Consider the following 26,197-nt stretch of genomic DNA (forward strand, 5'->3'; position numbering starts at 1 on the left):
ATCCTGGTACTCAGCTTGCGCGATGAGCTTGCCCGCAGATTTTTTCCAACGTCTGAAAATCAATGCTGCTGTTTCTTGCGGGGGACCAAAACCGAAAAACCAGACTTAAAATCTGTTACCTAGACCTAACCTCGAACGCAACGATCTATTGCAAAATTCCTATGCAGGCTCGCAGGTTAGCGGGCTAATTATGTTCTATAGTCGAAGATAGGAAGTTACACGCAAGTTGTGACTTTCCGGCATCCGGAGTCGAGAATGAAGGTTTCAAACTAGTCGAAAACGCGCTTCAATCAAAGGCATGTTGCTAAGCGTATGATTTGACTTGAATTACAGAGTGGGCGTGCCAGCTCGAACAGTTGCTTAGTACTGAAACAGAGCGAAGATTATAGTAAGCTCCGGCGAGTATCATGCCCGATAAAACCTATTAGTTCTTTTTCAATGGCTCTGCACTAGCTTCGCGGTACCTTTTACAGTGGTCGTTGCAGGGGTTGGTTGACAATGCAATTTACGCACTATGGAACAATGAAACCATAACGTTTATGCCGACACTACTCATGATGATTTTTCAAGACATCCAAGCTTTTGTTATTAATTGCAGAGGATTATGCGTATTCCTGAGTTTTTCTTGAGTTAGATTGGAATCGCTGGCGGCTTTCGCTATTGTTTCAATTTTTGATAAAGATAACCGCCGTCGCCTATTCGAGTCCAGCGCTGCGCTTCTTTCCGATATTCCGAAAAAATTTTCAAATGTGACTCGTTGCTGAGAATTATGAAAGTCATCGTGAAAACTTAAGGTTTATGAGTTAGTATGGTAATAATTCAAGATTTTTAATTGTTTTAGCATCAATATTAAAAAGTGGTCATCACGTAAGTTGTTTGAAGTTTAGCTTGTATTCTTATTTAATTAGCAAGCTACCCCAGCTGTAGTTGTGTGAGAATTGCACCAGTCGACCACTGGAGATTCAGATAAACAGGATTGCATCGACAGCAGTCGTGATATAAAACAAAATTTATCAAGGAAGCATGTCTTTCAACGTTTTAGTGCTAGGAAACGGAGGAAGAGAGCACGCTCTAGCGTGGAAGCTGGCGGCCTCCAATTCCGTAGGTACAGTTTATGTGGCACCGGGAAATGGTGGTACTGCCGATCTAGGCGGGAAGGTCGTGAATGTGTGTGACCTCAGCCCTTCGCCAGCCCACTTCGAGGCCCTCCAGAAATTTGCAGTAGAGAATTCTATTGGCTTAGTGGTCCCTGGTCCAGAACAGCCTCTGGTTGACGGGATCTCTGACGTTTTCGCAAAGGTTGGTATCCCTGTGTTTGGACCTTCTGCCAAGGCTGCAATTTTTGAGGGCTCCAAAACGTTCTCGAAAGACTTCATGGCTAAGCACAACATCCCAACAGCCCGCTATGCGAACTTCGATAACTACGAAGAAGCGAAAGCTTATTTACAGAAAGTGGATTACCAAATTGTTCTCAAGGCCGATGGTATCGCCGGCGGTAAGGGCGTACTGATCCCCACTTCTCAGCAGGAAGCTCAAGAAGCTTTGAAAGCTCTCATGGTTGAAAGGCAGTTTGGGTCTGCCGGTGACTCCATTGTCATCGAGGAGTTCCTAGAAGGCGACGAAATATCGATCCTAACTATTTCCGACGGTTATTCGTACTTCAACCTTCCACCAGCCCAAGACCATAAGAGAATCGGCGAGAATGACACCGGCTTGAACACTGGAGGTATGGGCGCATACGCCCCAGCGCCCGCTGCCACACCTCAACTGATGCAAAGGATGGATCAGGAGGCCATTAAGCCAACTATCGATGGTATGAGAAAAGATGGTCTTCCTTTTGTTGGCGTATTATTCACTGGCTTCATCTTGACAGCTGACGGTCCAAAGGTTCTTGAGTACAACGTCAGATTTGGTGATCCTGAAACTCAAACTGTTCTACCTCTGTTGGACGATGAAACGGACCTAGCCCAAGTTTTCTTGGCTGCTGCTGAGCACAGACTAGACTCCGTTGACATCAAGCTGAAAGAAAACTACTTCTCAACTACTGTTGTTCTGGCAGCTGGGGGGTATCCAGAATCTTACGCAAAAGGGGACGTCATCACTATTGACACCGAGGCTCTTCCTGAAAACGCCCACATTTTCCACGCCGGTACTGTTAAGAAAAACGGCCAAATTCTCACCGCTGGTGGCAGAGTTATCGCTTCTTCTGCTGTGGCGTCAACGCTCAGAGAAGCTGTTGACAAAGCCTACCAAGGAGTTGAGTGTATCAAATTTGATAACTGCTATTTCAGAAAGGACATTGCTCATCGTGCTTTCAAAGCTGCTGAGAAGTCTGCGGCTAACTCTAAATCTATCACATACGCAGAAGCTGGTGTCTCTGTCGACAATGGTAATTTGCTGGTCCAAAAAATTAAGCAGAAAGTTAAGTCCACCAGAAGAGCTGGCGCTGATTCCGACATTGGCGGTTTTGGTGGTCTGTTCGACCTGAAAGCTGCGGGTTATAAAACAGACGAAACTCTTTTAGTTGCTGCGACTGACGGTGTTGGAACCAAGCTAATGATTGCTCAGGAAACTGGAATCCACGACACCGTGGGTATTGACTTGGTTGCCATGAATGTCAATGACCTTGTTGTTCAAGGTGCTGAGCCATTAATATTTTTGGACTACTTCGCCACTGGAGCTCTGGATATTAAGGTTGCAACTGATTTTGTATCTGGTGTTGCAGACGGCTGCATTGCTGCTGGGTGTGCCTTAGTTGGCGGAGAAACTTCAGAGATGCCGGGTATGTATCCCGCAGGCCACTACGATACCAACGGTACCGCTGTAGGCGCTGTTGGTAGAAACGCTATTCTTCCTAAAATTGAGCGTATGAGCTCTGGTAATGTGCTGCTTGGCCTGGCTTCTGATGGGCTACATTCTAACGGTTTCTCCCTTGTAAGGAAAATTATAGAAACAGTTGATGTGCAATGGAGCGACAAATGCCCTTGGGACTCTTCTAAAACCGTCGGCGAAGCCACTCTTGTTCCCACTAGAATTTATGTCAAGCAACTTCTGCCCTCCATAAGGGAAAATCTGCTGCTGGGTTTGGCTCACATCACAGGCGGCGGTTTGGTTGAAAACATACCACGTGCGCTACCAAAGAATCTCCAAGCTAAAGTTGACATGAACACATGGGAAGTTCCAGAAGTTTTCAAGTGGTTCGGAAAGGCAGGTAACGTTCCCACCGAAGATATTTTGAAAACTTTCAACATGGGCATTGGTATGGTCTTGATCGTTGAAAAACAAAACGTGGCAAGAGTAAAGGAACTGCTGGCTGAAGCGAATGAAACAGTATATGAAATCGGTGTTCTGTGTGAGAAGCCAGACGGCGCGCCTGGATGTGTTGTCGAGAATGCTTCAAACCTGTATTGAACCTTAGTGAAAATATCTAGTGTCATTAAAATTTGTACAATAAACACCAATATACATAGAAGGAATATCAATCGTGGCCCATCTCTTGAGGGCCAGCATAAGCTTTCATCAAATTATCAACATATTGATAGACTCCAAATGAAACGCCACCAGAAAGCCCAACTTTCATTAACCTGGGGGCCCATCCCTTCCAGAACTTTGTAAAGCCCTCCTCTACAAAAATCCGGTAAGCGCAGTTTAGAGAGTTTTTGTAATTAACCCAAGTGTACTTAGACTGCATTCTTGTTTTCACCACGTCAATGGGTTGCGTAACTGCCACAACGGCGCAAGAGGAAACGAAGCCCAGAGCAAACGCGTAATATTCATTGATAGGTCCATCGGGAGAAAAAACTTGCTTCAAAGAGGTGTAAGATGTGAACCGTACAGCTGAGTTCGCGGTTTGGCGGATGATTGTCGGTGCGGTTCCTTGCACGAAGCCGCGGAGCCCTCTTGTGCGAAACATCTCCTGAATTGTGGTAAATAGCTGCCGAGAGGGGTGCTCATCGTAGTAAATGGCCCATTTTTGACGGGGGTGCAAAGCTTGTTCTTTGCGCGCATGAAATGTGGGTCTAGACTGTCCTGTCATACTAGTGTGCGCATATGGCACAGTTCGCGATCCTTTTAAAGCCTGAGGATTGTGCGACGATTTAGCCTCACTTCTGGAAAGTTCTAACCTCGATTTTTCAGATAGAGCTAATGCATTTTCAATCATAGTAGTTTTGATGTTCTCGAATGGAATTATAAGTAAGCTTTCCATAAATCCTGTAATCATCCCGGCTGCCAGCAGTCTGGGACCTGAGATTGCAGCTCCTTGCGGCAACTCAGGATCGTGCAACAGCTGGCACGCGCGGTCAAAAGTTGTGAAACGTGTAGCTGTTTTCAGTAGAGTCCCTGCATTCAGAGCGCTGCAACCCGCAAAGTAAACCTTAATTTGGTGCATCATATTGAAAGGAGCCATGTTCGGTAGCGCTCTATGCAGTTGCAGCCCTGTTTTCAAGAACTCAAAAGGGTATGAAACCGTTGTCTGGAAAACTGCCGCTGCGCTGCCAGCAACAATCGAGTTCATTAATGGCTGCCATGATTATTGATTTCTGTTAGTAAAACGGGAGATCCAATACAATAACGTGCGATCATTGTCTCACTTACGTCTGACATAATAGAGACTCCTTGCGAATTGACTGTCTAGGGGCTTAATAAGTGACTTATTACTACTCCTGTCGCTCTGTGTTCACCACTTCTTTTTTGGCGCAATGTGGATTCTTGAATTATTTCAGATTTGTTTCCAAGTTGTTTCCAGATTGTTTCCAAGTTTTTGTTTCTAAAATTCAATCCTGCACCCGAAAAGACAAATCATGTTTTTTTGGACTTCTCTGATAAGGAGATTGACTTCGACCAACACTCCGACAGGAAAACAAGTACTTATCGCACTGTTAATAAGTAAGTACAGCGCATGATGTCGTGCCGCTTGCAGGGTCGGGTATTTTTGTGTCGAAAAATTGTTTTATCTAACTCCGCACTCCAGATTTTAAGTTTTAACAGTTGCAATTGAATGCTTCCAGGGCTCTCAAGCAAAAAAAGTTCAGGTTGTCGATTATTATCAATTGCTAAAAGGTTGAATATAACACATTTCTCATCTGGAATCAGTCACCGGTTGCCGCAAGCATATTACCTTCGAAGATTTCATATTTATCGCAAAATGAGCACAGAAGCCAATTTTCAACAGCTGTTTAATAAGATTGACGAGCTAAAGCCCCGCTTCATCGAGCGTCTTGCTAAAGCCATCGAGATCCCTGCGGTTTCTTCAGACGAAAGTTTGAGACCGCAGGTTATCAAGAAGGCCCAGTTTATTGCCGGAGAGCTTCAAAAGCTGGGCTTTTCTGACATTCAAATGAAGGAGCTAGGGGCGCAGCCCCCTCCAGTGGCTGACCCAAATCTACCACTACCCCCTGTTGTTTTAGCCCGCTACGGCTCTGATCCTGCCAAGAAAACTGTTCTGGTTTATGGTCACTATGATGTGCAACCCGCTGCTCTGGAGGACGGCTGGGCCACAGAACCCTTCAAATTAATTATCGACGAGGAAAAGCAGTTGATGCGTGCGAGAGGTGCTTCAGATGATACTGGTCCTTTGAAGGGCTGGCTCAACGTTGTTGAAGCCCATCGTGAGCTTGGGCTCGATCTGCCTGTGAACTTAGTGACATGTTTCGAAGGTATGGAAGAGTCAGGGTCCATTGGATTGGATGGCTTGATCGCTGAAGAAGCTGGCAAATACTTTAAGGAAGTGGACGCTGTTTGCATTTCGGACAATTACTGGTTAGGCACCAAGAAGCCTGTGCTGACGTATGGTCTACGGGGTTGCAACTACTTCCAGATCACAATTGAGGGGCCTGCTGCTGATTTGCACTCAGGTATTTTCGGTGGTGTGATTTCAGAACCCATGATCGATCTCACCAAAGTTTTCAGCTCTTTGGTCGACTCTCGGGGGCGCATTCTTATCGACGGTGTCAACGAAATGGTCGCTCCTGTTACTGAAAAGGAGAAAGAACTTTACGAAAAGATCGACTTTACTCTTGACGAAATGAATGCGGCGTCCGGATCTCAGACATGCCTTTACGAGAGCAAAGCGGATATTTTGATGCACAGGTGGAGGTACCCTTCTCTGTCCATCCATGGTCTGGAGGGGGCGTTTTCTGCTCAGGGAGCCAAAACTGTTATTCCTTCCAAAGTTGTTGGAAAATTCTCTATTAGAACTGTTCCCGATATGGATTCTGCTAAGCTTGATAAGTTTGTGATTGACCACTGTGACAAAGTGTTCGCATCTTTGAACTCTCCAAATAGGTGTAAGACCGAGCTTATCCATGATGGCAACTATTGGATTTCTGACCCTTTCAATGCATCTTTCACTGCGGCCGCCAAGGCAACCAAAGCTGTTTACGGCGTTGAACCCGATTTCACAAGGGAGGGTGGCTCCATCCCAATTACCTTAACGTTCGAGAAGGAATTGAAGACAAGCGTTATGCTTTTGCCTATGGGGAGAGGAGACGATGGTGCTCATTCTATTAATGAGAAGCTGGACATAAGCAACTACATGCAAGGTATGAAAACAATGGCAGCCTACCTACATTACTACGCAGCATCGAAGGAAAAATGAATTCGGTCCGTGAATCCCCAAATTTAGTCTCGTCATCTAAACTAGGTATTGGTGGTATCTTGTTATCAGGAACTTAGAATTCATGAGTTGGCGCTCTGTTTAGACGAACTGTGGTGCAAGTAACCCACCCACCTTTTGTTGATAGTACTACATATGTCTATATGCTTGTTACCCGGTCAAAATTTAGATCCGTAAATTAAGTGTCAAAAGCTCCAAAGGTGTATATAACAGACTTCAAAAGCCGTTACAGCTATCAATGGAAACTGATGCGCAGAATGTGGTGTCTGGGGAGTTGCAGCAGGTTCTGCTCTCTACCGACTTATCATTCCTGAAGTCGGTTCACATGGACGAGGGCCAAGGTGCATCGTTTTCGGGTGAACATGAGGAAGAGCTTGATTTAGACGAACACACCTTTAATAGGTGGACCCCCTTATTGAGGACAGCCATTGAGACAGACTCGCTTCCTCTTGTGGTAGATGACCTTTTCAGTTCCGTGGAAGAAAATTTCGAGAATCTTGAAGCCCAAATTTTACAAGATTCGCAACTTAGTGACAATCTGGCCGCATCCGTCAGCCAAATTGCGTCTATCAAAGACATCATTGAAGGCTCGCTACTTCATGAAACGGAAGACCTACAAGTACAGCTGGCTCACGCTACCAATGACGTTATTTCCAGGAAACAGAACTATCTCAGTAATAAAAAAACCTCCACCAAAATATCCGAGTCCATCATACTAATAACGAAAGTTTTGCAAATTCTTGAACTTTCCAATAAGTGCCAAGATTTGATAAAAGACTCGAACTTCTATAAGGCTTTACAAAGCTTAGGGGCCCTTGAGAAGATCTATGTGCAAGACTTCAAAAACTACAATTTTGAATTTCTAAAAAAAATATACGCTTCAATCCCTATCTTGAAGTCCAAAATCAAAGATGAGAGCATCAATTTGGTGAAGAGCTCGTTCAATTCCAACCTCGAGAAGAAGTTACTGACAGTGGGCAAAACCTTCTTCGAATTTTACAATAATTTATTACTTCCGGACTGGTTGGAATCTAAAAATGAGCTGAAGCTGAGCAGTTTTAAGTTTAATTCTCCAGTTGAAATCTCTTTAAGAGATTCAGAAAAGCTTGAGTCCCTCAACGTTGAGAAGCTCTACCCCTTGAACGAGTTTTATGACTCAATTCTCATTTTTCAAAATCTCAAGGAGACTGATTATTTACGCAAAGAGTTCAAAAAGGAATACGACTTCAGAATATCAAAAGTTGTTTACCCCTTGGAGATCAAAATTAGCGGCTCGGCCAGCCTTTCGGACCTCAAGAAGAAAACCACAACGTTGTTTGGAGATGACTTCTCGTTGGAGGAATTGAAAGAATACATGCTTAGAATTTTGGGTTTTGTCATTTACGACAGACATCTGAATAGGTCAACCGAATATGTGTTGTCTCAAAATGACTTAAGCGCCAATGAAGATTTTTGGGAGGTGTTTATAGGCAGGTTCTCACCTTTTTTGGAACATTTTGTTAGCAAAATCTGCACTTCCGAAGAAATGCTAACAGAGCTTAAGGACTTTTTGGGGATCTACATATCCATTCTAGAGAATGTGGGCGCTAATATCGAACGGATTTATGAAATTAATGTTCTTGTTTTCAAGAAGTACGCTGCGTTACTTGTTGAGCTTTTCAATAAGGAATTCTCAACTCTTTTGGATGATGATGATTTTATGCCTTTAACTATAAACGACGAGTCCCTCTATGAGAAGGTGCTGAAGATATGCTGGCTGAGAACTGATGAACTGGAAGCGCTGCACTCTCGAGAAAAAACGCCCGATGAATCTTTTTTTGCAACTTTACCATTTTCCCCACTGTATCCAATGACCTGCACCTTGGTCAAGAAAACCTATAACAAAGTTGTGGCATGCCTGAGTGAATTTTATCAATATGATCTGGGCGAGCTAAACAACATCATAGTCAAGACTGTCGATGACATATTTGGGAAGATTGTCGATGCCAAGATAGCTTCAAAGCTAGATACAACATCAAGAGAAGAAATTGCGCAAATTTTGATCAATCTTGATTATTTCATTGTGGCAGTGGGCGAGTTCAGCAAAATTCTAGCCAGAGAAAATATAACACACAGCACTGATGTTGAACTTGGCTTGCAGTCTGCCAAGCTCTTGTCAAAAACCAGAGGCCTTACTGAGACGAAATTGATCGAGCTTATCGACTCCAAGGTTTCGGACTTGATGGAGTTTGTGGAATTTGAGTGGTCTTCAACCGAGGTTTTAAAAGAACCAGATTATTCGATAAAAGATATTTCCCAGTTTTTAGAGATGATGTTCACCTCCACACTTGTCAACCTTCCCGACAGCGTAAAAACACTGCTAATTTTTCGTGAGTTTGACGCCTTGACTCGGAGGTTTCTTGATGTTCTTTTAAACTCTAGTCCTCCTTCCATAAGTCCTCAAAGCGTGCTGAACTTTGAACTGAACATGAACTTCTTGGAATCAATAATTTCAAAGTTATTTCCTAATGATGAAAGCATTCCCTCTACACCGACGTCCCCCGACACTGCATCCATACAACCTTTAGATAACACACGCTCCTCGAACTTGATAGACAACACGATCAGGTCGCTCCACTCAACTTTTTCTGACCTTAAACAGCATATACAATTTTTGAAGTGTCCTGATATGGAAGAGTACAAGGACTCCGGCATTAGAATGAGAAAATACCCGCGCATCAAACCAGAAGTTGCACAAATGCTTCACAACAAAATGGTCCCTCCCTCTTCGGCTGGCACTGACAGCGATAACTCGGCTTCGATAGACCAAAGCTTTGCTGACTCCATCACTTCACACAGGCGGATTGCGAAGTTCTTTAACAGAGCCTGATTTTTTAACGAAAGTCAAGAGGTTGTCTTGAGCTGAATCCTCATGTTGTGTATTACTTAAGGCAAAGATGGTGCTATCGTCTCAACTTAGTTATTTGCGTAAGCCACAAAGTGGCGGGTGCACTGACAGAATTCAAGGGCGCTTGAGCGTGCCCTACCGGAGTAGATAGTTAATCTAATTCCCTAAAACTAATGTATAGACAAACATAGAAATTATTGGGGCCTCTGTCTCGGTTAACCCGGATCAAATAGTACTGTTAGGCATATTTAAACAATTATGCGAACCTTTGGGAAATTTGTTTTTTTAATGTTGACTGTGGTTCGGTACGCAATATTTCAAGATTGGAAAAATAGAGCGATGAGATGAGTATGCAATTAACTGAAGTTATAGCCTAGAATTAAACAAGATTGAGAGGGAAACGATATCATGAGTAAGAGAACAAGGGAAGGCGACAAAAGCGGCTCAAAAAAGAAAGTATGTCCGGACATTTCTAAAAGCGGTTTGTGGGCAATGATGGGCTTTTTCGTATGTTACTAACATCCGCTCAAAAGTACAAATTTTCGACTGGTATCATCGAGCCGTGCGTTTCCGGCATTTATGCGACCTGTGCCCGGAAGCACGAAAAGCAGGCTGCTCAGGAGCTGACACAATTGTTTCAGGAAAAACTCGAAGAATGGTATGGTGACGAACTGCGAGAGTTAGGCCATGGCGAGAGCGACGACGAGTCCGATAATGACGCCTCTGTGGAAGATAAGATCAAGAAGGAGTTAGAAGCTCTTCATGCAAAGAACAATGGGCCAAAGAGCAAAGAGATTTTGAGGTTTGTTGACCTCAACTGTGAATGCGTTGTGTTTTGTAAGACACGTAAGCCCATTGATCCTGAGAAATTTGTTCATCAATTGATGCAGGAATTTGCAAACCCCAAAGAATCTCAAAAGAGGACCAGGTACGTGCAAAAACTAACTCCTGTCACATTCTCTTGTAATGCTTCCCTCCCGGAGCTAACGAAATTGTCACAACGAGTTCTGAAGCCTCATTTTCATGAAGAGGGCACTAAACCTCTTAAATTCGCAATCGAAGTCACCCGCAGAAATTTCAATACGCTTGACAAAATGGACATCATCAAAGAAGTGGCTAGAGTCGCAGGTAATGGAGGGCAGTTGCCGCATAAAGTCGACCTAAAAAACTATGACAAACTGATACTAGTTGAGTGCTTCAAAAACAATATCGGAATGTCTGTAGTGAATAGTGAGTACCGCGACGACTTCAAAAAATACAATATACAACAGATATTTGAGTCTAAAATCAAAGCTCAAGCAGCCAACGCGACTCAAGATGTTAAACTGGAGCCTAAATAAGTCTTTTTTAATCAAAATGCATACGATTTTCCTTTGTAAACGGCTGGTTGCTCCAACAAGAGCCAGTCGCTTCTAGTATTAGGTATCAAACCCATAGAGTTGAGCTTGTGAATACCAATGCCCATGAGGATAATTTGAAAGAAGACGAACATAACCATCGCGACGACAACCTGGGGCTGCGCTTCCGCATTTCCCATCACCGGTTTAAAGGTTTGTCTCATATTCGCAATGCTTTTCACGGGATTAGACACGAACATGAGAGCTGTCATAATCGAAATGATTTGTAACGACGTTCCGGACATGTAAGACATGATCATGTTCATAGGAATTGACTTTGCGGGCTGGAACGCAATTTGCCACGCCTTTTGTACTATTAGGGCAGCAACATCTTGCCGCTGGCCGCTTGCTAATGATGCTTTTGTGTCTTTTGAAGAAGACCCTGAAAGAGACTTGAAGCCCGGGGGAGAGGGAAGAGACTTTGAATTAACCGCAGGCGCTTTTTTTGGATGATTAGGGTCACATAAAGTGTGAGCCCACTCTGGAATAATGTCTGACATATCGACAGCGTTTGACTTCCCCGCTTGCCGTAGAGACCTTTCTGAAAGGAACCGAAAACCTAAGTGATCATTATTTAACTATCAACATGTATCATGTGACTCTGAACAATGTTAGGTCTCTGTAGAAGGGAGTCGTGTCGTGACGAGACAAAATGGACATTCTTCGCTGTGTTCCATCTAGGTATGGATGCCTTTCGTGCAAAAATTGGAGCGCTGCTGTCAATTTGCGAATGGGAAGAGCTTCGATGGCCTTTTTCAAAATGCGCTAAACTTGTGGGATACACTGGGCAAAAAAACTGTAGTCGACGCACTCATCGGGAATTACGCTCGAAGAATACAGGATTCCTTTGCCCACCATTTCCCTTTTTATTATGACAGGGTATATGCATTTGATCGAAAATACAATCAGGAGCAACTGGATCAGAAAAAGAATGATGAACGAGTACTCGTAAACAGCCAAATCCAGCCTAGCAAATATGTGCAGAGAATGGCGGACCTTCTTTTTACAGAAGTCATATCTCGGATGCTTTACGGCCGTAGCGACACCTTTTGTTCCGATTTTGTCTCGAGCGGAGCAGTATTCCTGGCCAACTTCGGAGTCAGCGACGGTTGAAATTGGCATGCAGGATAGCTTTTTTTCAGCTCCTTCAAATGACTCAGTTTCATGAAATTTGCTGCTGTTATTCATTGTTCTTGGTGTTCGACAGTTATTGTCAAACTTCGACATGATCTAAATCACTAAAAACCGTGTTGTTGGCGACCACTAATGTACTAATTCCAAGTCATTGCTCTAAGTACCGTAAGCGAAACCTTGAGCACTTTTCTTGCAGCTTTTGTTGCCGGAAACCTTTTTGATCTTTTTTTAGTTCTTTGAAGGGGATAATTGACAAAACTGAATACTCTGCTAGTTTCACCGGCAACTGATAACTCGATCGACGGACTACCGTTCAGAATATCTCCATGACCACTGGGTTAAGCTTAGATGAGGGGAAAGTTATTGAGGGCCGGCCAAAAGCCCTGAGGGACAAAGTCCTTATTGTTTTCTCTAATAAAGTCTTTAACCGAGAAGAAATTCTCTTCGAAGTATTTGGGGTAGAAGACAACGCAGGCAAGCAAGTTCACCGGGGAGTTGATTGGACCACTAAATATTATACCGTGACTATCGATGTCTATGTCGATAGTTTCTCCAACTTAGAAGACTGGACAAACGAATTCTGCGATCCAGATTTTGATGAGCTGCGGGATGTAATAGCGGGCTGGATAATAGTCTTACCGTTCAGTGGAAATATAGAAGAAGAAACAAAAGCGCTTTCACGACTGGTGAATAATGCGACAAGCGAGGATTTCTTTACAGCGATACTAGCTACAGAATTAAATGTTGGCAAAAATGAAAGGGCGTTTTTGGAGTATAACGTTCTGGCAGGTGCAGTCGAGCTTGTTCACAATGAGTTAGATTCAGATGGCGAGCTCAAAGAAGTCAACGGTGTTGACCGTGTAAAAGAGATCATAGACACTTGTGACTGGCATCCGCGGCTTCTGAGAACCGCACACTTGGAATCAGAGACTGGCATGGAAAGCGCATGCACGGGCATATCGCTAGCACAGATTATGGGAAGTTTGCGAGAAGCAAGGACCAAGTACATGGCAATGGATCCCGGCCTTGACAGAGAGGAATTTGCGAATGAGATGGCAAATGAACTGAGTAAGCTTTTATGAAGGTAGCGCAGAGTCGGTTCACCACAACGCAACTTCTTTTTTTAGGGCATGAAGGCATACTGGGATGAAGACTACTAAAACAATTTTGTTGAGGGTTTCGAGCCAGGGAAATGAGTGGAAGTTTGGTGTTTGGACGTTTAACAAAAGCAAATAAAACTCGCTTAGGTATAGGATTGGCAACGTGGCAAATGTGTCCGCGATTGAGAGAAACGTTTTGCGCTTCTTGCCCGAGCCTTTGAAGAGCTTGCACCAATGGCAGTACGCTTGGCTGGCGCCTAATGTGAGAATAAAACTCGAGTAGCAAATACTTCTAAGCACTAATGCATGTTCGTAATCGTCGTAGAAATGCAGGTTAGCCACGAAATAGAGGAAATTAACGTCTTTCAAGAAAGTTCTTGAGAATAACGTCTTTTTGAAACCTCTGAAAGCCAAAGTCCATACAATTTCAAACAGACCCGCATATATCATTAAGTAGCACAGAAATTCATGAATTCCACCGGGCAAAAACTTGGCACCTACCAATGGGAAAAGAGCAACCCATCTAGCAGCTAAGGAAACGAATAGAAGGGAAGACGACAGTCTAAAGTACTGGTACAGTCTTGACTTTAATGGTGATATCTTTTTGCCACTTTCTGGGGTAGCCCCGCGTGTTTGCGCCTTCTTACTCGCCATTCTTGTTTTTTGTTCTGACTTGTTTTTACGCAATTTGAGAAGATCTTCAATGTACTTTTGGAATATAACAATCTTCTGAGGCCATTCTAAAAATTGATTTTATCTCACATAATGCTTCATTTGCAATGGAAAGCTCTGGTGCTTATTCTGGTGAGTCTGGTGTCACTTTCGATTGCATTCACGCCTGAGGAGGTTCAAATTTTCCAGCTTCACCAAGAGATTCAGAAGTATGGAAAGAATGTTGACTTCTACAAGCTTCTTAAGCTTCCCAAGCTGAAAGAATCGACATCTCAAGAGATTCGCAAGAACTTCAGACAGCTGTCCAAGAAGTATCACCCTGACAAAAACCAAAAGTACAGGAAACTGTATGAACGTCTCAATCTTGCAACCAAGATATTGAGCAATGACTCTCAGAGAAAGACGTATGACTACTATCTCAAAAACGGGTTTCCAAAATATGACTTCAACAAAGGCGGATTCTTCTTTTCTAGGGTCCGGCCTAGCACCTGGTTCACTCTCGCCTTTATTTACATCGCGTGCGGGCTGATACACTACGTGTTGTTGAGATTACAGAACGATGGCAACAAGGCAAGAATTGAAAGGTTTTTGAGAGAGGTTAAGGCTCAGGATGATACTAATGGCCTTGGCGAAAAACAGCTACTTTTAAGACAATCTGAAAATGACGAGGGCAAGAAGATCATTGTGAGATTAGGTGACGTGTTTGTTCTTCAACCAGACGGAACCGAAGCTCTCGTTTCAACCAAGGAGATCAAGAATCCAGGTATTTCCGAAAGCATACTAGTCAGCCTACCTTTTTGGCTCTGGAGCAAGTCTGTTGGAAAATTGACAGGCGGCTTCACAGGTCCTAAGGATAGCTCAAATCCAAGCACTTCTCGCGCATTTTCAAATAAAAGAGCTACACGTAACAAGGGTCCCGGGGCTACTATGGATCTACCCAACGGTAAGGTTCTACATTCTAGAAAGAAAGCGCAATAGAGGCGCGCTTTTTTGTGCATGCTGCTTTCACAACACTGCCATTAAAATGAAATAGTTTCGTAACACATTTAGTACATCTACATTTCTTGCGTTAAGTCATAATTGCCCAAATACTTAAGGCTTGCCCATAACTCATTAGTTCCTTTACGATCCCTCCTCGTGATCCACTCAATTATCCTCTGGCGCCATTCCTAAAATGATTACGCCGTTTTCTTCATTTCGCCGATCAACATCTTCTCGTGACCGGTCTATCAATTTCTTCCTTAGCTTGTTGTGTAAGTCACTAGTAGTTGGAAAGTTAGAAGGATTTGCGGACTGGTCCTGGTCCAGATTACCAACATTTATCAATGACCCTCCCAGCTCAGGATTTTCATTTCTGTTACTATCATTATTGAAGTTGTCGCCATTGGCTTCGTATCCGTTTTCTTCTTCAAGATAATCATTGCCTCCTAAGATCTTAGAATACATGATTCTGGTGTCGTTCAAGACATCTTCCGAATAAAATATCCATTCTTCATCTTGGAATGCTGCCTGTATTTTAGGTGATATGAGTTCAACTTTGTAAACCTTGGAAAATTTCACAATCTCTTCAGCAATTAACACAAGGTGGCCCATAAAACCTAACGCTGTATTGTGCTTCTCATAAAAAGCATATGAGTCTTTGTATCCCTTCAATATCAGGTCGCGCGTGATTTGAAAGTCGCAAATATCCACACGCGAATCCCGCGGCATAAACTCGCTCGCTGACCCATTATTAAAAAGAGAGTAGACCAAAAACGAATTGTACGAAAAGTCCATTCTTCCATTGAACAGTTGTTGGATAATATCGAACACCACATTATGCCAAAAATTATTCCACGGATATTTCAAGAATAAATATATGATCCGGGGAAGGATCTGATTATCATAGAGGCTGATCTTGAACCGATCCCCTATCGTTGGATTTTCCCTCAATTTTGAATTTTGTTTTGGGTTGACATAAGGGATTTCAAATGATTCATCAACATCTTCATCATAAGCGTCGCTGCGGCTTTCAGCAGAGTGGGTATTATCATTATCTTGCACATCGAGATCGGCCAACGCATCCTGTAGACTCTTAGCGACCATTTCTCTGGCCTTGTTGCGCTCGCTAACAATGCGTTCCGCCTTTTTTGAGTTAAGCAGGCCCATATTTGAACAATGCAGAAGCTCAGCAATCAGCTCAACGACTTTGAAACGTTCAAATCCCAAGGGCTTGTACTTCTCGCCAAGCTGGTTTTCAAGTACTTTCGCCGAATTGTTTCGCTCGATGTCGACAAGTATTTGAAAAACATAGGTTAGTTTTTCGGTGAACTTTCTTAACATCACCCCCAAATATATGGGATCCCTCATAGAAGGTGGATGAGAGCTCAAGGTCGTCGACAGTAGGTTGACTTGGTCGTAGTCGGAGTTGTTCTTTCGTATCAGCTCTATTACGATAGATACGGCGTTTATCAGTGCGTTGCTTCTCTTGTTTATTATCGCATCCAACAAATGGTCAATGCATTCTTCGGATGCTAAATCCCTGGTTAAGGAATTGGGCCCGATTGACATATCGTCCAGAGGCGCATTAGCCGATATTGCAATGATCGCTTTAAGCACGTCTGCAGCGCATGCCTGGATATCCGGCTCATGTTTATCGTTATCCAGGTAACACAAAAGTTTGCGAGTGAGCCGCTGCTCGTGGACGAGCTCAATGATACCAGTTGGTGATTCTTGTTTATCAGTCGATATAATCTTCAAAAGCAGATCCATTAGAACAGAAATTTGTATGTGCTTGAGCAGGTCATCGACTAGCGTTGGTTTAGATCTAATGAAGTTGAGATACTGGTCCTGCCGGGTAGAAAGCAGGTTTTGATTGATTTTGAGAAAAATTGGAATTAACGGTGATTTTTCCGATGGAAAGTTTGGGTGGTAAATGATGGACCATATTTTGTTCAGATAGCTGCTGTTTTTGACTAAGGATTCTGAAATTAGCCAGATGTCGAGAGCGAATATTTCTGATATGATAGTAGCCTTGTTCAAGTATGTTTGCTGTGGTCTGGGCGAGTTGTCTGGCGAAGCTGAGCCGCTAATACAATCATCGTCGTCGAATTCGTGCAACGAGCCTCGAGAAGAACGGCCACTCCCTGAAGTGGCAGCATCAAACTCGTTTGCGTCTATGTGACCGACACACTCTATCAACTGGTCGATCAAATATTCAATGTTCTGCACCTTGACGCCATCTGCGGTGTAAAAGTAGCCGAAGCATATAAAGTCCAGAAGTGTATTGTTTTGGCGTGTCAGCTCATTTAGTAGCTCGCTTTCCTCGAGGATTCCATCAATGAATGAGTTGTTTAGCATCTGTATGCTCGGTATACCATCTAAACATTTCTCCAACGCCTCCTGTGCTGGTCCTGGGTCGTGCGGCGTGCCGCCTTCTTCCTCCCTTGTCGCTTGTGTCTCCGCCCCGTTTTCATTGTGTTTCTCCACTGAATGCAGCACCTGGAAGTATTCTTCCAGAAGCCTATTGATATTAGAGTGCTCGCTCTGCCCGAAAGGCCAGAATGACATCCTTCTAGTGCTTCAACCAACGCCTGTGCTCCTCTAAGTCCTTATATTTGTAGACTTAACCATCGCACATTTTATACTTTAAAAACTTTATAAGCTTCTTCTACCGCATCATGTACGAAGGGCATCAAATCTCGATGTTCTTCAAGTCCCGAAATTTTTGAGTGAAGATCATAGTCCCCTCAGAAGATAAAAGGCGAAAGCTCGAGGCCTTGGACGAGATACCTCTAAAAGTCTCGTGTCCGATTCTAACGGGAGACTACGTATTTGTTCTGATATCGTCTAAGATAGGGCGAAGAGCAGAAGTTTCTGGCTGAAATTAAGGAAACACAGACAGCTGAAAATGCGAAGAGTGAGAGGAGTCGGGAACCTGCTTGTGACAATTTTGGTTGTTTTGATTGGCTTCAAGCAAGCAAGGAAATACTGTGAGTCCAACGAAGCAGAATTTTGTAGGCTTACTTCTCTGTCGCGGGCCAGCCCTTGGTGGAATGAGCATATTGACCCTTACTGGGACAGCTATGTGAGTCCGTGCGTGACAAAGATCCACGACTATGAGCACAAACTCGATGAATGGGCAGCTCCCCGTATAGATCGCGCATACTATCAGGTCCAAGATATCGTAGAGACTAAAGTGGTCCCAGTTACGTACAAGTGGTACAAAACCGTCCAGTTCAAGACGCAGGTTTACTACAACGGCCATTTTGTTCCCTTCCTCGGGCATGCGCGAATTTTGGCCAAGCAATGGCTTGCATCCGAAGGCTTTTTCCAGCGGCTGTATCTGCATGTCCAGCAAGGCCTTTTCTGCTTGAGAAACTGGTCGCTTTGGGTCTGGAATGGCTCCTTGGAGGCATTCAACGAAATTCACTCATGGAGCGGCCATGCTTTACAAGAAATTTCGAACAAATTCTCGGTCACTGAGAACCAAAGCGGCGAACCTGTCACAGACGAGGACCCTAGCGACACCGACGAGTCAAAATATTATGATGCCGAATATTTTGAGGGAGAACAGGGTGACTATAACGAAGACGACGAAACAGTGTACTTGACTTCAACTATTATCGAAACTGTTACTCTATCGGACGAGAAGCAGCTTGACAAGTCAACTTCTGCAGCGAACGGCGATGATGGATCATCATTGGATGTTCCTCTCAGAGATCTTGTCCAGGACGAATTCCAAGCATGGTCTAACACTGTGGAGCAAAAAGCATCAAACACCCTAACTCAGTTCGATTCGGAGGTCGAAGAGCTTGTTGAGGCAAAACTGAGCAAAGCGCAGCCTAACATAACTGGTTTACTGCAAGGGATTTCCGAAAGCTTTCAAAGCCATTACCGCATCATTAATCGGGCAATCTTAGACGTTGATTGTACTATGGAGCTTGATCCTGAAACGGGAGAGCAGCTTTACTTTAACAAGGACGGCACTCAGCTACGCAAGTATGTGACGAGGCCTTTGATGCGCGAATTCTTTTCCAGTGCGCATGCGCATGTTGACGAGAGACTTGAAATGGTGCGCGCGAGGCTGGAGAAATTCGTCGCTGCCGTAAACAAGGAAGTTGAACAGGTTAGACAAGAACATTTGGAAGTTTACGAAGAATGGGGGGACGTAATGGTGAGCGAGTGGTCAAAACGTATGGCTTATGTTGATGTGGTGGCTGCAATGGGTGCGGAAGACATGAATCAACAACAACACGACAATTGGAAGAGGTTCTTGAAACTCAAGAAGCAGGTTGTTAACACTCGCGATCTTCTCATGCAGCATCCGGCGAAGCTTGAAAGACTTCAAAAATTCCTTAATGACATTCAGTTCACTCTGATGGCCCTCCAGCGTGACGCTGGCGAATACCTTTTCATTTTGAGAAGCCAAGCAAACATAGCTTTCCAGACACGCGAGAAGCTTGAACGGGAACGCGAAGAAGAGGAGCGCAGAAAGCTGGAGCAAGAGCGTCAGATACAAGAGCAGAAAGAGCGCGAGCAACAGGAGCTTGCCGAGAACGAAGCTCGTGCAGCGCGCGAACGTCTTGCATTGGAGCAAGGACAGGGGCAAGAACAGTTGGAGCAAAATTCTGACGAAGCTTTCTTCTCAATGGAAGATATCACTGCAACACCCCTGGGAGCCGATGATAATACAGACTACGAAAACGCCCTTGACGACGCTGATAGCCAACTTTCTGAGAGCGGAGATAGTGAGGACAATTTCTACGATAGTTACGAGGGTGACGAAGAAGATGCGAGTCGTGAGCTCGAGCGCCTCGAGCGTGAAAGTGCTGAGCGTGAAACTCTCGATCGCTTGGAGCTTGGGCAGCGCCAGAAATTACAGGAGGAACAACATCGAGACGAGCTCCATCATTCATCCCAAGCCAACTAAATAGTTTTTAAAGCATCAAATTATTCCTGGAATCACCTTTAAGCGGCCCCGCCCGTCAATTACCTGTACGAGAGCTCATCGCTTAATACTTATTACATTCACATGGTGAAAATTTTTTTCTGAAGTATAAAAAGTCAGTGGGCATCTACTACTGGAAATCATGATAGTAATACGTATCCTCAAGACCTAAAGACACTTCTTAGATCTCAAACACCCTACAATGTCTTCCCCAGCCCAAAACTGTAAAGTCGCCGACATTTCCCTGGCTGCCTTCGGCAGAAAGGAAATCGAGCTGGCTGAACACGAAATGCCAGGTTTGATGGCCATCAGAGCCGCTTACGCTGACGCTCAACCTTTGAAGGGTGCCCGTATTGCTGGCTGTCTGCACATGACTATCCAGACTGCTGTTTTGATCGAGACCTTGGTCGCCCTTGGCGCTGAGGTTACCTGGTCTTCATGTAACATTTACTCCACTCAGGACCACGCTGCTGCTGCTATCGCTGCTGCCGGTGTCCCTGTTTTCGCCTGGAAGGGTGAGACCGAGGAGGAGTACCTGTGGTGTATCGAGCAGCAATTGTTTGCTTTCAAGGACAACAAGAAGTTGAACTTGATCTTGGACGACGGTGGTGACTTGACTACCTTGGTTCATGAGAAGCACCCTGAAATGTTGAAGGACTGCTTCGGTTTGTCTGAGGAGACCACTACTGGTGTTCACCACTTGTACAGAATGGTCAAGGACGCTAAGCTAAAGGTCCCAGCCATCAATGTTAACGACTCCGTCACCAAGTCTAAGTTCGACAACTTGTACGGTTGCAGAGAGTCTTTGATCGATGGTATCAAGAGAGCCACCGACGTTATGTTGGCCGGTAAGGTCTCCGTTGTTGCTGGTTACGGTGACGTCGGCAAGGGTTGTGCCGCTGCCTTGAGAGGCATGGGTGCTCGTGTCATTGTCACCGAAATTGACCCTATCAACGCTTTGCAAGCCGCTATGGAGGGCTACCAGGTATGCCCAATGGAGGAGGCTGCTTCGATCGGTCAGGTCTTCGTTACCACTACCGGTTGCAGAGACATCATCACTTCCGAGCACTTCTTGGCCATGCCAGAGGATGCCATTGTTTGCAACATCGGTCACTTCGACATTGAGATTGACGTCGCTTGGTTGAAGGCCAATGCTAAGGAGTGTGTCAACATTAAACCTCAGGTTGACCGTTACTTGCTATCTTCTGGTAAGCACATCATCTTGCTTGCCGATGGTAGACTAGTCAACTTGGGTTGTGCTACCGGTCACTCTTCCTTCGTTATGTCGTGCTCCTTCTCGAACCAAGTTCTAGCTCAGATCGCTTTGTTCAAGGCTCACGACAACGAGTTCAGACAAAAGTACATCGAATTCCAGAAGACTGGTCCATTCGAAATCGGCGTCCACGTTCTACCAAAGATCTTGGACGAGGCTGTCGCTAAGTTCCATTTGGACAAGTTGGGCGTGCGTTTGACCCAGCTTTCTAACGTCCAGTCCGAGTACTTGGGTATCCCAAGTGAGGGTCCTTACAAGGCTGACCACTACAGATACTAATCTGTTTGTGAAAGTCTCGCTGTATTCTCACCTCATTGTTCAAGCACTCAACTGTTTGCATTGATCAACAAATCACTTCAATTAAATTCTCTTCTGGGTATGTAAATATACTATCATGGATATATGATAATAAAGAATCTTCAACGGTTAAAGACACTCCGATTGAGCTATGTCTAGAGCTGGCTTGGCTCAATGGCGCGATAGTTGACAATAAAAGATCTTATTGTCGTAGGGCTTTCTCCAAGAAATGAAAGTTAAGCTTAAATAACTTCCTCGCAGATTTTTGTGAGCTAAGCGTGCAAGCCTGCGAATTAAATCGAGATGTGTATCTACATTCGCTTGCTTCAGTACTAGATGATACTGACCCGCTCCTCAAATGGCGCGCTTTTACTGAGGAGTCGAATCTTGGACTGAGGCAGCAGTTTTGAGCCTCATGGCACGATCTAGAGAGGTTACAAAACTACAGTCCTAGACCTTCGTCTTTCTTTAACATTCAGGTTTGTTTTCATAATTAAGATAGGTCTAGATTGTTTCAATTAAGTCTTTGATAGTCTTCCGTTGGCGGTGAGATTAAAAGTTCATAAAGCTGGGAAGTGTTAAGGGTTGGTCTTCTTATCAACTTAAGACGCACAACGCTGGCAACTAGACAGCCTTGACGTGAGTAAGGTATGTCTTTTTGCATGGATCAGGTCGATTGTGCATACGTAAGGGCATTGTTCCCTGCCTACCTGCTTGAACAACCCATTGGACATGAACTGTGGAAGATTTACCTTCGTAATCGGAAGCTCTTTCACAAGCTTAAGAACAAAGGACAGAGTGTACCTGTGCTGAAAGAGGCTCGGCTTCACAAGTTGAAGCCCAATGTTAGTCATGCCACCCGAAAAGAAATTTGGGAAAAGCTGATGAATTTGGGGGTCTTAGGCACCGTCCCATATAATTCAGTAGGGGATGAGTATTTGATGCAGGTCTATCAGTACTTTTACCCAGACATAGACCAAGACTCATTCGGCGACTCAAGACGTAATGAGGCCGCTGATGAGATGCAAATTGATAGTGATTCAGCCGATTTAACTAAGCCGGTCGACCCGATTGCTCATTTGGTTAGACGCTTGGGAGAAGATGACGACGGAGAGGACGATGATGAAGATCTTGATGATGATGACGATGACGATGATGATGATGAAGACGTTACTCAAGCCGCAGAGCGCGATGATCAAGTGGGCGATGATGAAGATGAGGAGGACGATGACGACAATATTGAAGACATTCATCAAACAGAGGAACATCGCGGGGCCTCAGATCAAAAACTTCAAGACTCAGAAAAGGACCAATATTTTTCGCCGCTTACTGAAAGCTCCCATCAAAATAGGCCCAAAAAGAACTATGTGTCTATGGATATTTACAAACTTTTGGGCTACCCTCTTCCCCACGCATGGGACGCGCAGTCTAGCAATAGCATGATGGTTTCCTCGGATGGCAGTAACCAGCTTAAACCAAACCCGTCGTTGGAAGGATTTCCTAGAAGGAGCGATTCGATTGTTGGAAGCGGCTTCTCCGTAAGTTATTCGAGTTACAGCGCTAAGTTTGAGTACGTTAGTGCAAGGGCAAACAATTCCATCTTGTCTAAGAAAATGGCCATCTTCTATTATGAAATCAGGGTTTTATCTGTGACAAGTTCCCAGTCTGGCCAAAACTGCAACATTAAAGTCGGCTTCAAAGACTTGTCGAAATTTCAGGCCGGGTCTGCATCGCCATCAAGAACAGACTTACATGCTGGCGATCCCGTCTCGATAAATCGGCAGTCTGCAAGCATAATGAGGTCGACTGTTGAATCAAGTTCAACCACCTCTACCAAAAGCCGCGGAGATGGTTTTGATAAGGGTAGTTTTGGTTATTGCGGCCAAGATGGTTACATAACTGATGGCACTCAGTACAAAATCTATGGTAAGCAATATGGGCGTGGAGATGTTATCGGCTGTGGTGTAAATTTCGTGGATGGCACAATCTTTTTCACGAAAAACGGTATAAATCTAGGGACTGCTTTCACGGATGTCCATGATCTGGATCTGGTTCCGTTTATTGCTTTGAAACCTGGGAATATGGTTCGAACAAACTTCGGTCTCCATGAAGAGTTTGTATTTGACATATTGAACTACCAACGCATGCTCAAGTCTAAGGCTTACCATCATATTTACAAGAGTATCGATGGCCATGACGGTCGCAATGATTTTGAAAGTAGTATTCATAGTGACCAAGATGATTTTGACGATGACCCTCCTTTAAGTGGTGACAACAGAGGAGGGTTTCTACTCCAAAATGATGAGCGGTTCAGTGGGGATAAGCTCTACCGCCCCGAGGTCGAAAAGCTGAATAATCTCAGCACCGATGATGACTCAATACCGTGTGCTATGCATGCCATGATCAATGACCATCTCATACACGAAGGCCTTATAGATGTTGCAAAGGGGTTTTTGAAAGATCTTCAAAAAGACTGTATTCCCAACAGCGACGAAGAACGCGCTAGACTAGTTATAAGACACAACGAGAGACAAATCATAAAAGAGGAAAACAACTTGAAGTTAAGGCAAAGTATTAGGCGTTTCATCAACGAAGGTGACATAGCGCAATGTTTGGTTTTTATTAATAGCCAATATCCCGGCTTGATCGAAAAAAACGTCGACCTTCTATTCGAGTTAAAAGTCGCTGAGTATCTTCTCATGTTTGTCCAGTTCAAGAGCCATTCCATCGATGAAATTCTTCGAAAGGGCCAAGAACTTACTTCTGAGTTTGTTTATAGCCAGCAAGTGCCCGCGGACTACAAAGATGGCTTTCGGAACCACCTGAATGACATATCCTCGCTTCTTGCATATGACAATCCATTGAGAGAGTGCAATGAGGACCTCGCAATATACCTAACACCAGCATATCTGCAGGATCGGCTTTTCCAACTTGTCAACTCCAGAGTTTTAGCTTTCTTGGAGAAGAAAAGCGAAAGCTCGCTAGAAAGCATGGTGAGCTACACGCGAGCCATGATAGACACCTTGATGGAATATGGAGAAGGAAGTTCTTTGGTGCACAACGATTCAGAATTGCGCTTCCACAAGCTGGTAAATATTGATGAGGATCTTCTTAACATGTGAGAGCAATGAGCTTTGCTTCTTGTTATCACTTTATGCTGGCAGCGATTTTCTAAAACAGATATTTAGGCATATACACCGAAGGAGTTTGTAAGGAATATAGTTGCCAACCCGAAGAATGCACTTCCGGCTAAACTGAGGAAACTGTATTGAACAAACTGAAGCCCCAAAGGCAGGCCCGCTGCCTTAGAAATTGATGACAATGCCAGTGCAATGAATACCAATGCAAGAACTGCGGTGATAGTCCCGTACATAGGCTGAGATTCTAGAGCGACGACTCCCTCAAATTCAGACGCTTGATGGTAAAGTTTCTGGTTGACGGGCTGTTAGTATAGCACGAGAGGTTATCCGTTGGCTGTTGCGACATACGTAAACCTCTTGGTAAGACGACATCTTATCACTTTTTAGTTCTTCACAGGCAGACACGACTTTAGTTTTAAACGTTCAACTTTTAAAAGGCGAAAATCTATGTATGATTAGAAGGTCGTGGAGCGAAAAAGCTACAACTCACCAAACTCTGTATTTTGAGAGATGAGTACATCTTTGAGAAGCTTAAGGCGGAATCTGGGGTGTTTGAGACGTGGTACCTCCCATGTTCCAGCTTGCTTGAGAAGCCTGAGCCATACTAGCTACGAACCGCCTCGGATTGATGATTTGACAGGCGAAAAATGGATAAAGCTTGAAAAAGACGTGAAAGAGGAGATTATGGAGTACTTGGATTGGAAAATGGAAGGCGACTGGAGAGAAATGCCTGCTAATGAAAAGAGGGCTTCATACTTTGTATCTTTTGGCCAATGGGGCCCGCGAGCAAAACCCGGTTCCAAAGAAGCGCAGCTGCAAATGACAGGCGCAGAGATCATCCTCAGGGGGGTATTTAGTGGAGTTTTGTTCATGGCAGTAGCAGTCAGCTTCATGAACTACCAGAACGATAAACGAGTACAAAAGAACCTTAAAAAGCTAGAAGATAGTGCTGAACGCTAATCGCATTTGCATTGAATTTACAAGTCCCTCACGTAATGGGTTGGGCAAGCATAGCCTTGAGGGTTATTGTCTAGATACAACTGGTGATATTCCTCGGCATCGTAGAAGTTGGTGCACATAGTGACCTCTGTTACAATCTTGTTACCCCACTTTGGCTGCCATTGTTCTTTTAGTCGGCGGCACTCTTCCAAATCTTCCTGCGTATGTGTGAGAATTGCGCTGCGATATTGCGTACCGACATCTGGACCTTGAGAGTTCACAGTTGTTGGGTCATGGATGCGAAAGAAGAAGTCCACCAGTTCTTTCAGAGAGACTGTCTTGGGGTCAAATGATATCTGTAAGACTTCAGCGAACTGCGTCTCTCCACTACAGACACGTTTGTACGACACGGAGTCACTCGAGTCTTTCTTAGTCTCGTCACCGTTAGCATAACCGACCTTATAATCTTTGATCCTGTTTCCAAAGTACTTTCTGTAAATGTGCTCGGTGCCCCAGAAGCACCCCGCAGCCACTGTCAGAAGCTTTTCGCTTTGAGGGGAGAACTTAATGCTCTTGGAGACTGCTGATACCATTGTTGCGTTGTTTTTGAAGCACGATGTGCGTGAAGGATATGGAAAGAGACGCAGGGAATACAGGTTCTTATGGATTTGGTGTTACTAATGTATATAAATAGGGCTTCGTTATGCAGCCCAGTACGAGCTCATCGTAGGTCACGTGCGTAACGCCACACCCTGTAAATACTCTGGATCGCGGCAAGCTTCTTTTATTGTATTCTTTGGCGCGCATACCACC

At 44.3% G+C, this 26,197-nt stretch overlaps 16 protein-coding genes across 16 annotated transcripts; 10 read left to right on the forward strand and 6 right to left on the reverse strand.

Moving 5' to 3' along the window:
- Positions 1–1,023: 1,023 nt before the first annotated feature.
- On the forward strand, positions 1,024–3,411 carry ADE57 (bifunctional aminoimidazole ribotide synthase/glycinamide ribotide synthase; the record flags this gene model as incomplete). Its single annotated transcript, XM_002555035.1, has 1 exon — positions 1,024–3,411. One exon carries the CDS (start codon positions 1,024–1,026, stop codon positions 3,409–3,411), a length of 2,388 nt encoding a protein of 795 aa, XP_002555081.1.
- A 67-nt stretch (positions 3,412–3,478) lies between these two features.
- MRX20 (Mrx20p) lies at positions 3,479–4,516 on the reverse strand (the record flags this gene model as incomplete). Its single annotated transcript, XM_002555036.1, has 1 exon — positions 3,479–4,516. One exon carries the CDS (start codon positions 4,514–4,516, stop codon positions 3,479–3,481), a length of 1,038 nt encoding a protein of 345 aa, XP_002555082.1.
- A 483-nt stretch (positions 4,517–4,999) lies between these two features.
- On the forward strand, positions 5,000–6,598 carry DUG1 (metallodipeptidase; the record flags this gene model as incomplete). The annotated part of the gene is made up of 1 exon (XM_002555037.1): positions 5,000–6,598. The coding sequence occupies one exon, from the start codon at positions 5,000–5,002 to the stop codon at positions 6,596–6,598; it is 1,599 nt and encodes a 532-aa protein (XP_002555083.1).
- Positions 6,599–6,854: 256 nt separating this feature from the next.
- On the forward strand, positions 6,855–9,485 carry SEC15 (Rab GTPase-binding exocyst subunit SEC15; the record flags this gene model as incomplete). Its single annotated transcript, XM_002555038.1, has 1 exon — positions 6,855–9,485. One exon carries the CDS (start codon positions 6,855–6,857, stop codon positions 9,483–9,485), a length of 2,631 nt encoding a protein of 876 aa, XP_002555084.1.
- A 527-nt stretch (positions 9,486–10,012) lies between these two features.
- On the forward strand, positions 10,013–10,843 carry TAN1 (putative tRNA acetyltransferase; the record flags this gene model as incomplete). Its single annotated transcript, XM_002555039.1, has 1 exon — positions 10,013–10,843. The coding sequence occupies one exon, from the start codon at positions 10,013–10,015 to the stop codon at positions 10,841–10,843; it is 831 nt and encodes a 276-aa protein (XP_002555085.1).
- An 11-nt stretch (positions 10,844–10,854) lies between these two features.
- Positions 10,855–11,400, reverse strand: EMC4 (chaperone EMC4; the record flags this gene model as incomplete). The annotated part of the gene is made up of 1 exon (XM_002555040.1): positions 10,855–11,400. One exon carries the CDS (start codon positions 11,398–11,400, stop codon positions 10,855–10,857), a length of 546 nt encoding a protein of 181 aa, XP_002555086.1.
- Positions 11,401–11,665: 265 nt separating this feature from the next.
- Positions 11,666–12,127, reverse strand: KLTH0G01078g (KLTH0G01078p; the record flags this gene model as incomplete). Its single annotated transcript, XM_002555041.1, has 1 exon — positions 11,666–12,127. One exon carries the CDS (start codon positions 12,125–12,127, stop codon positions 11,666–11,668), a length of 462 nt encoding a protein of 153 aa, XP_002555087.1.
- Positions 12,128–12,360: 233 nt separating this feature from the next.
- IRC6 (Irc6p) lies at positions 12,361–13,116 on the forward strand (the record flags this gene model as incomplete). The annotated part of the gene is made up of 1 exon (XM_002555042.1): positions 12,361–13,116. The coding sequence occupies one exon, from the start codon at positions 12,361–12,363 to the stop codon at positions 13,114–13,116; it is 756 nt and encodes a 251-aa protein (XP_002555088.1).
- Positions 13,117–13,899: 783 nt separating this feature from the next.
- Positions 13,900–14,784, forward strand: ERJ5 (Erj5p; the record flags this gene model as incomplete). The annotated part of the gene is made up of 1 exon (XM_002555043.1): positions 13,900–14,784. The coding sequence occupies one exon, from the start codon at positions 13,900–13,902 to the stop codon at positions 14,782–14,784; it is 885 nt and encodes a 294-aa protein (XP_002555089.1).
- Positions 14,785–14,952: 168 nt separating this feature from the next.
- KLTH0G01144g (SAPS family protein) lies at positions 14,953–17,355 on the reverse strand (the record flags this gene model as incomplete). The annotated part of the gene is made up of 1 exon (XM_002555044.1): positions 14,953–17,355. The coding sequence occupies one exon, from the start codon at positions 17,353–17,355 to the stop codon at positions 14,953–14,955; it is 2,403 nt and encodes an 800-aa protein (XP_002555090.1).
- A 340-nt stretch (positions 17,356–17,695) lies between these two features.
- On the forward strand, positions 17,696–19,717 carry KLTH0G01166g (KLTH0G01166p; the record flags this gene model as incomplete). The annotated part of the gene is made up of 1 exon (XM_002555045.1): positions 17,696–19,717. One exon carries the CDS (start codon positions 17,696–17,698, stop codon positions 19,715–19,717), a length of 2,022 nt encoding a protein of 673 aa, XP_002555091.1.
- A 220-nt stretch (positions 19,718–19,937) lies between these two features.
- SAH1 (adenosylhomocysteinase) lies at positions 19,938–21,287 on the forward strand (the record flags this gene model as incomplete). Its single annotated transcript, XM_002555046.1, has 1 exon — positions 19,938–21,287. The coding sequence occupies one exon, from the start codon at positions 19,938–19,940 to the stop codon at positions 21,285–21,287; it is 1,350 nt and encodes a 449-aa protein (XP_002555092.1).
- Positions 21,288–21,955: 668 nt separating this feature from the next.
- Positions 21,956–24,427, forward strand: VID30 (glucose-induced degradation complex subunit VID30; the record flags this gene model as incomplete). The annotated part of the gene is made up of 1 exon (XM_002555047.1): positions 21,956–24,427. One exon carries the CDS (start codon positions 21,956–21,958, stop codon positions 24,425–24,427), a length of 2,472 nt encoding a protein of 823 aa, XP_002555093.1.
- Positions 24,428–24,489: 62 nt separating this feature from the next.
- On the reverse strand, positions 24,490–24,817 carry OST5 (dolichyl-diphosphooligosaccharide--protein glycotransferase subunit; the record flags this gene model as incomplete). The annotated part of the gene is made up of 2 exons (XM_002555048.1): positions 24,490–24,735; positions 24,794–24,817. The coding sequence occupies 2 exons, from the start codon at positions 24,815–24,817 to the stop codon at positions 24,490–24,492; spliced, it is 270 nt and encodes an 89-aa protein (XP_002555094.1).
- A 138-nt stretch (positions 24,818–24,955) lies between these two features.
- MTC3 (Mtc3p) lies at positions 24,956–25,405 on the forward strand (the record flags this gene model as incomplete). The annotated part of the gene is made up of 1 exon (XM_002555049.1): positions 24,956–25,405. One exon carries the CDS (start codon positions 24,956–24,958, stop codon positions 25,403–25,405), a length of 450 nt encoding a protein of 149 aa, XP_002555095.1.
- Positions 25,406–25,422: 17 nt separating this feature from the next.
- On the reverse strand, positions 25,423–25,977 carry MXR1 (peptide-methionine-S-sulfoxide reductase; the record flags this gene model as incomplete). The annotated part of the gene is made up of 1 exon (XM_002555050.1): positions 25,423–25,977. One exon carries the CDS (start codon positions 25,975–25,977, stop codon positions 25,423–25,425), a length of 555 nt encoding a protein of 184 aa, XP_002555096.1.
- Between the last annotated feature and the right edge of the window lie 220 nt (positions 25,978–26,197).

The sequence above is a fragment of the Lachancea thermotolerans genome (assembly GCF_000142805.1).
Source record: "Lachancea thermotolerans CBS 6340 chromosome G complete sequence".
In the NCBI taxonomy this organism is placed as follows: domain Eukaryota; kingdom Fungi; phylum Ascomycota; class Saccharomycetes; order Saccharomycetales; family Saccharomycetaceae; genus Lachancea; species Lachancea thermotolerans.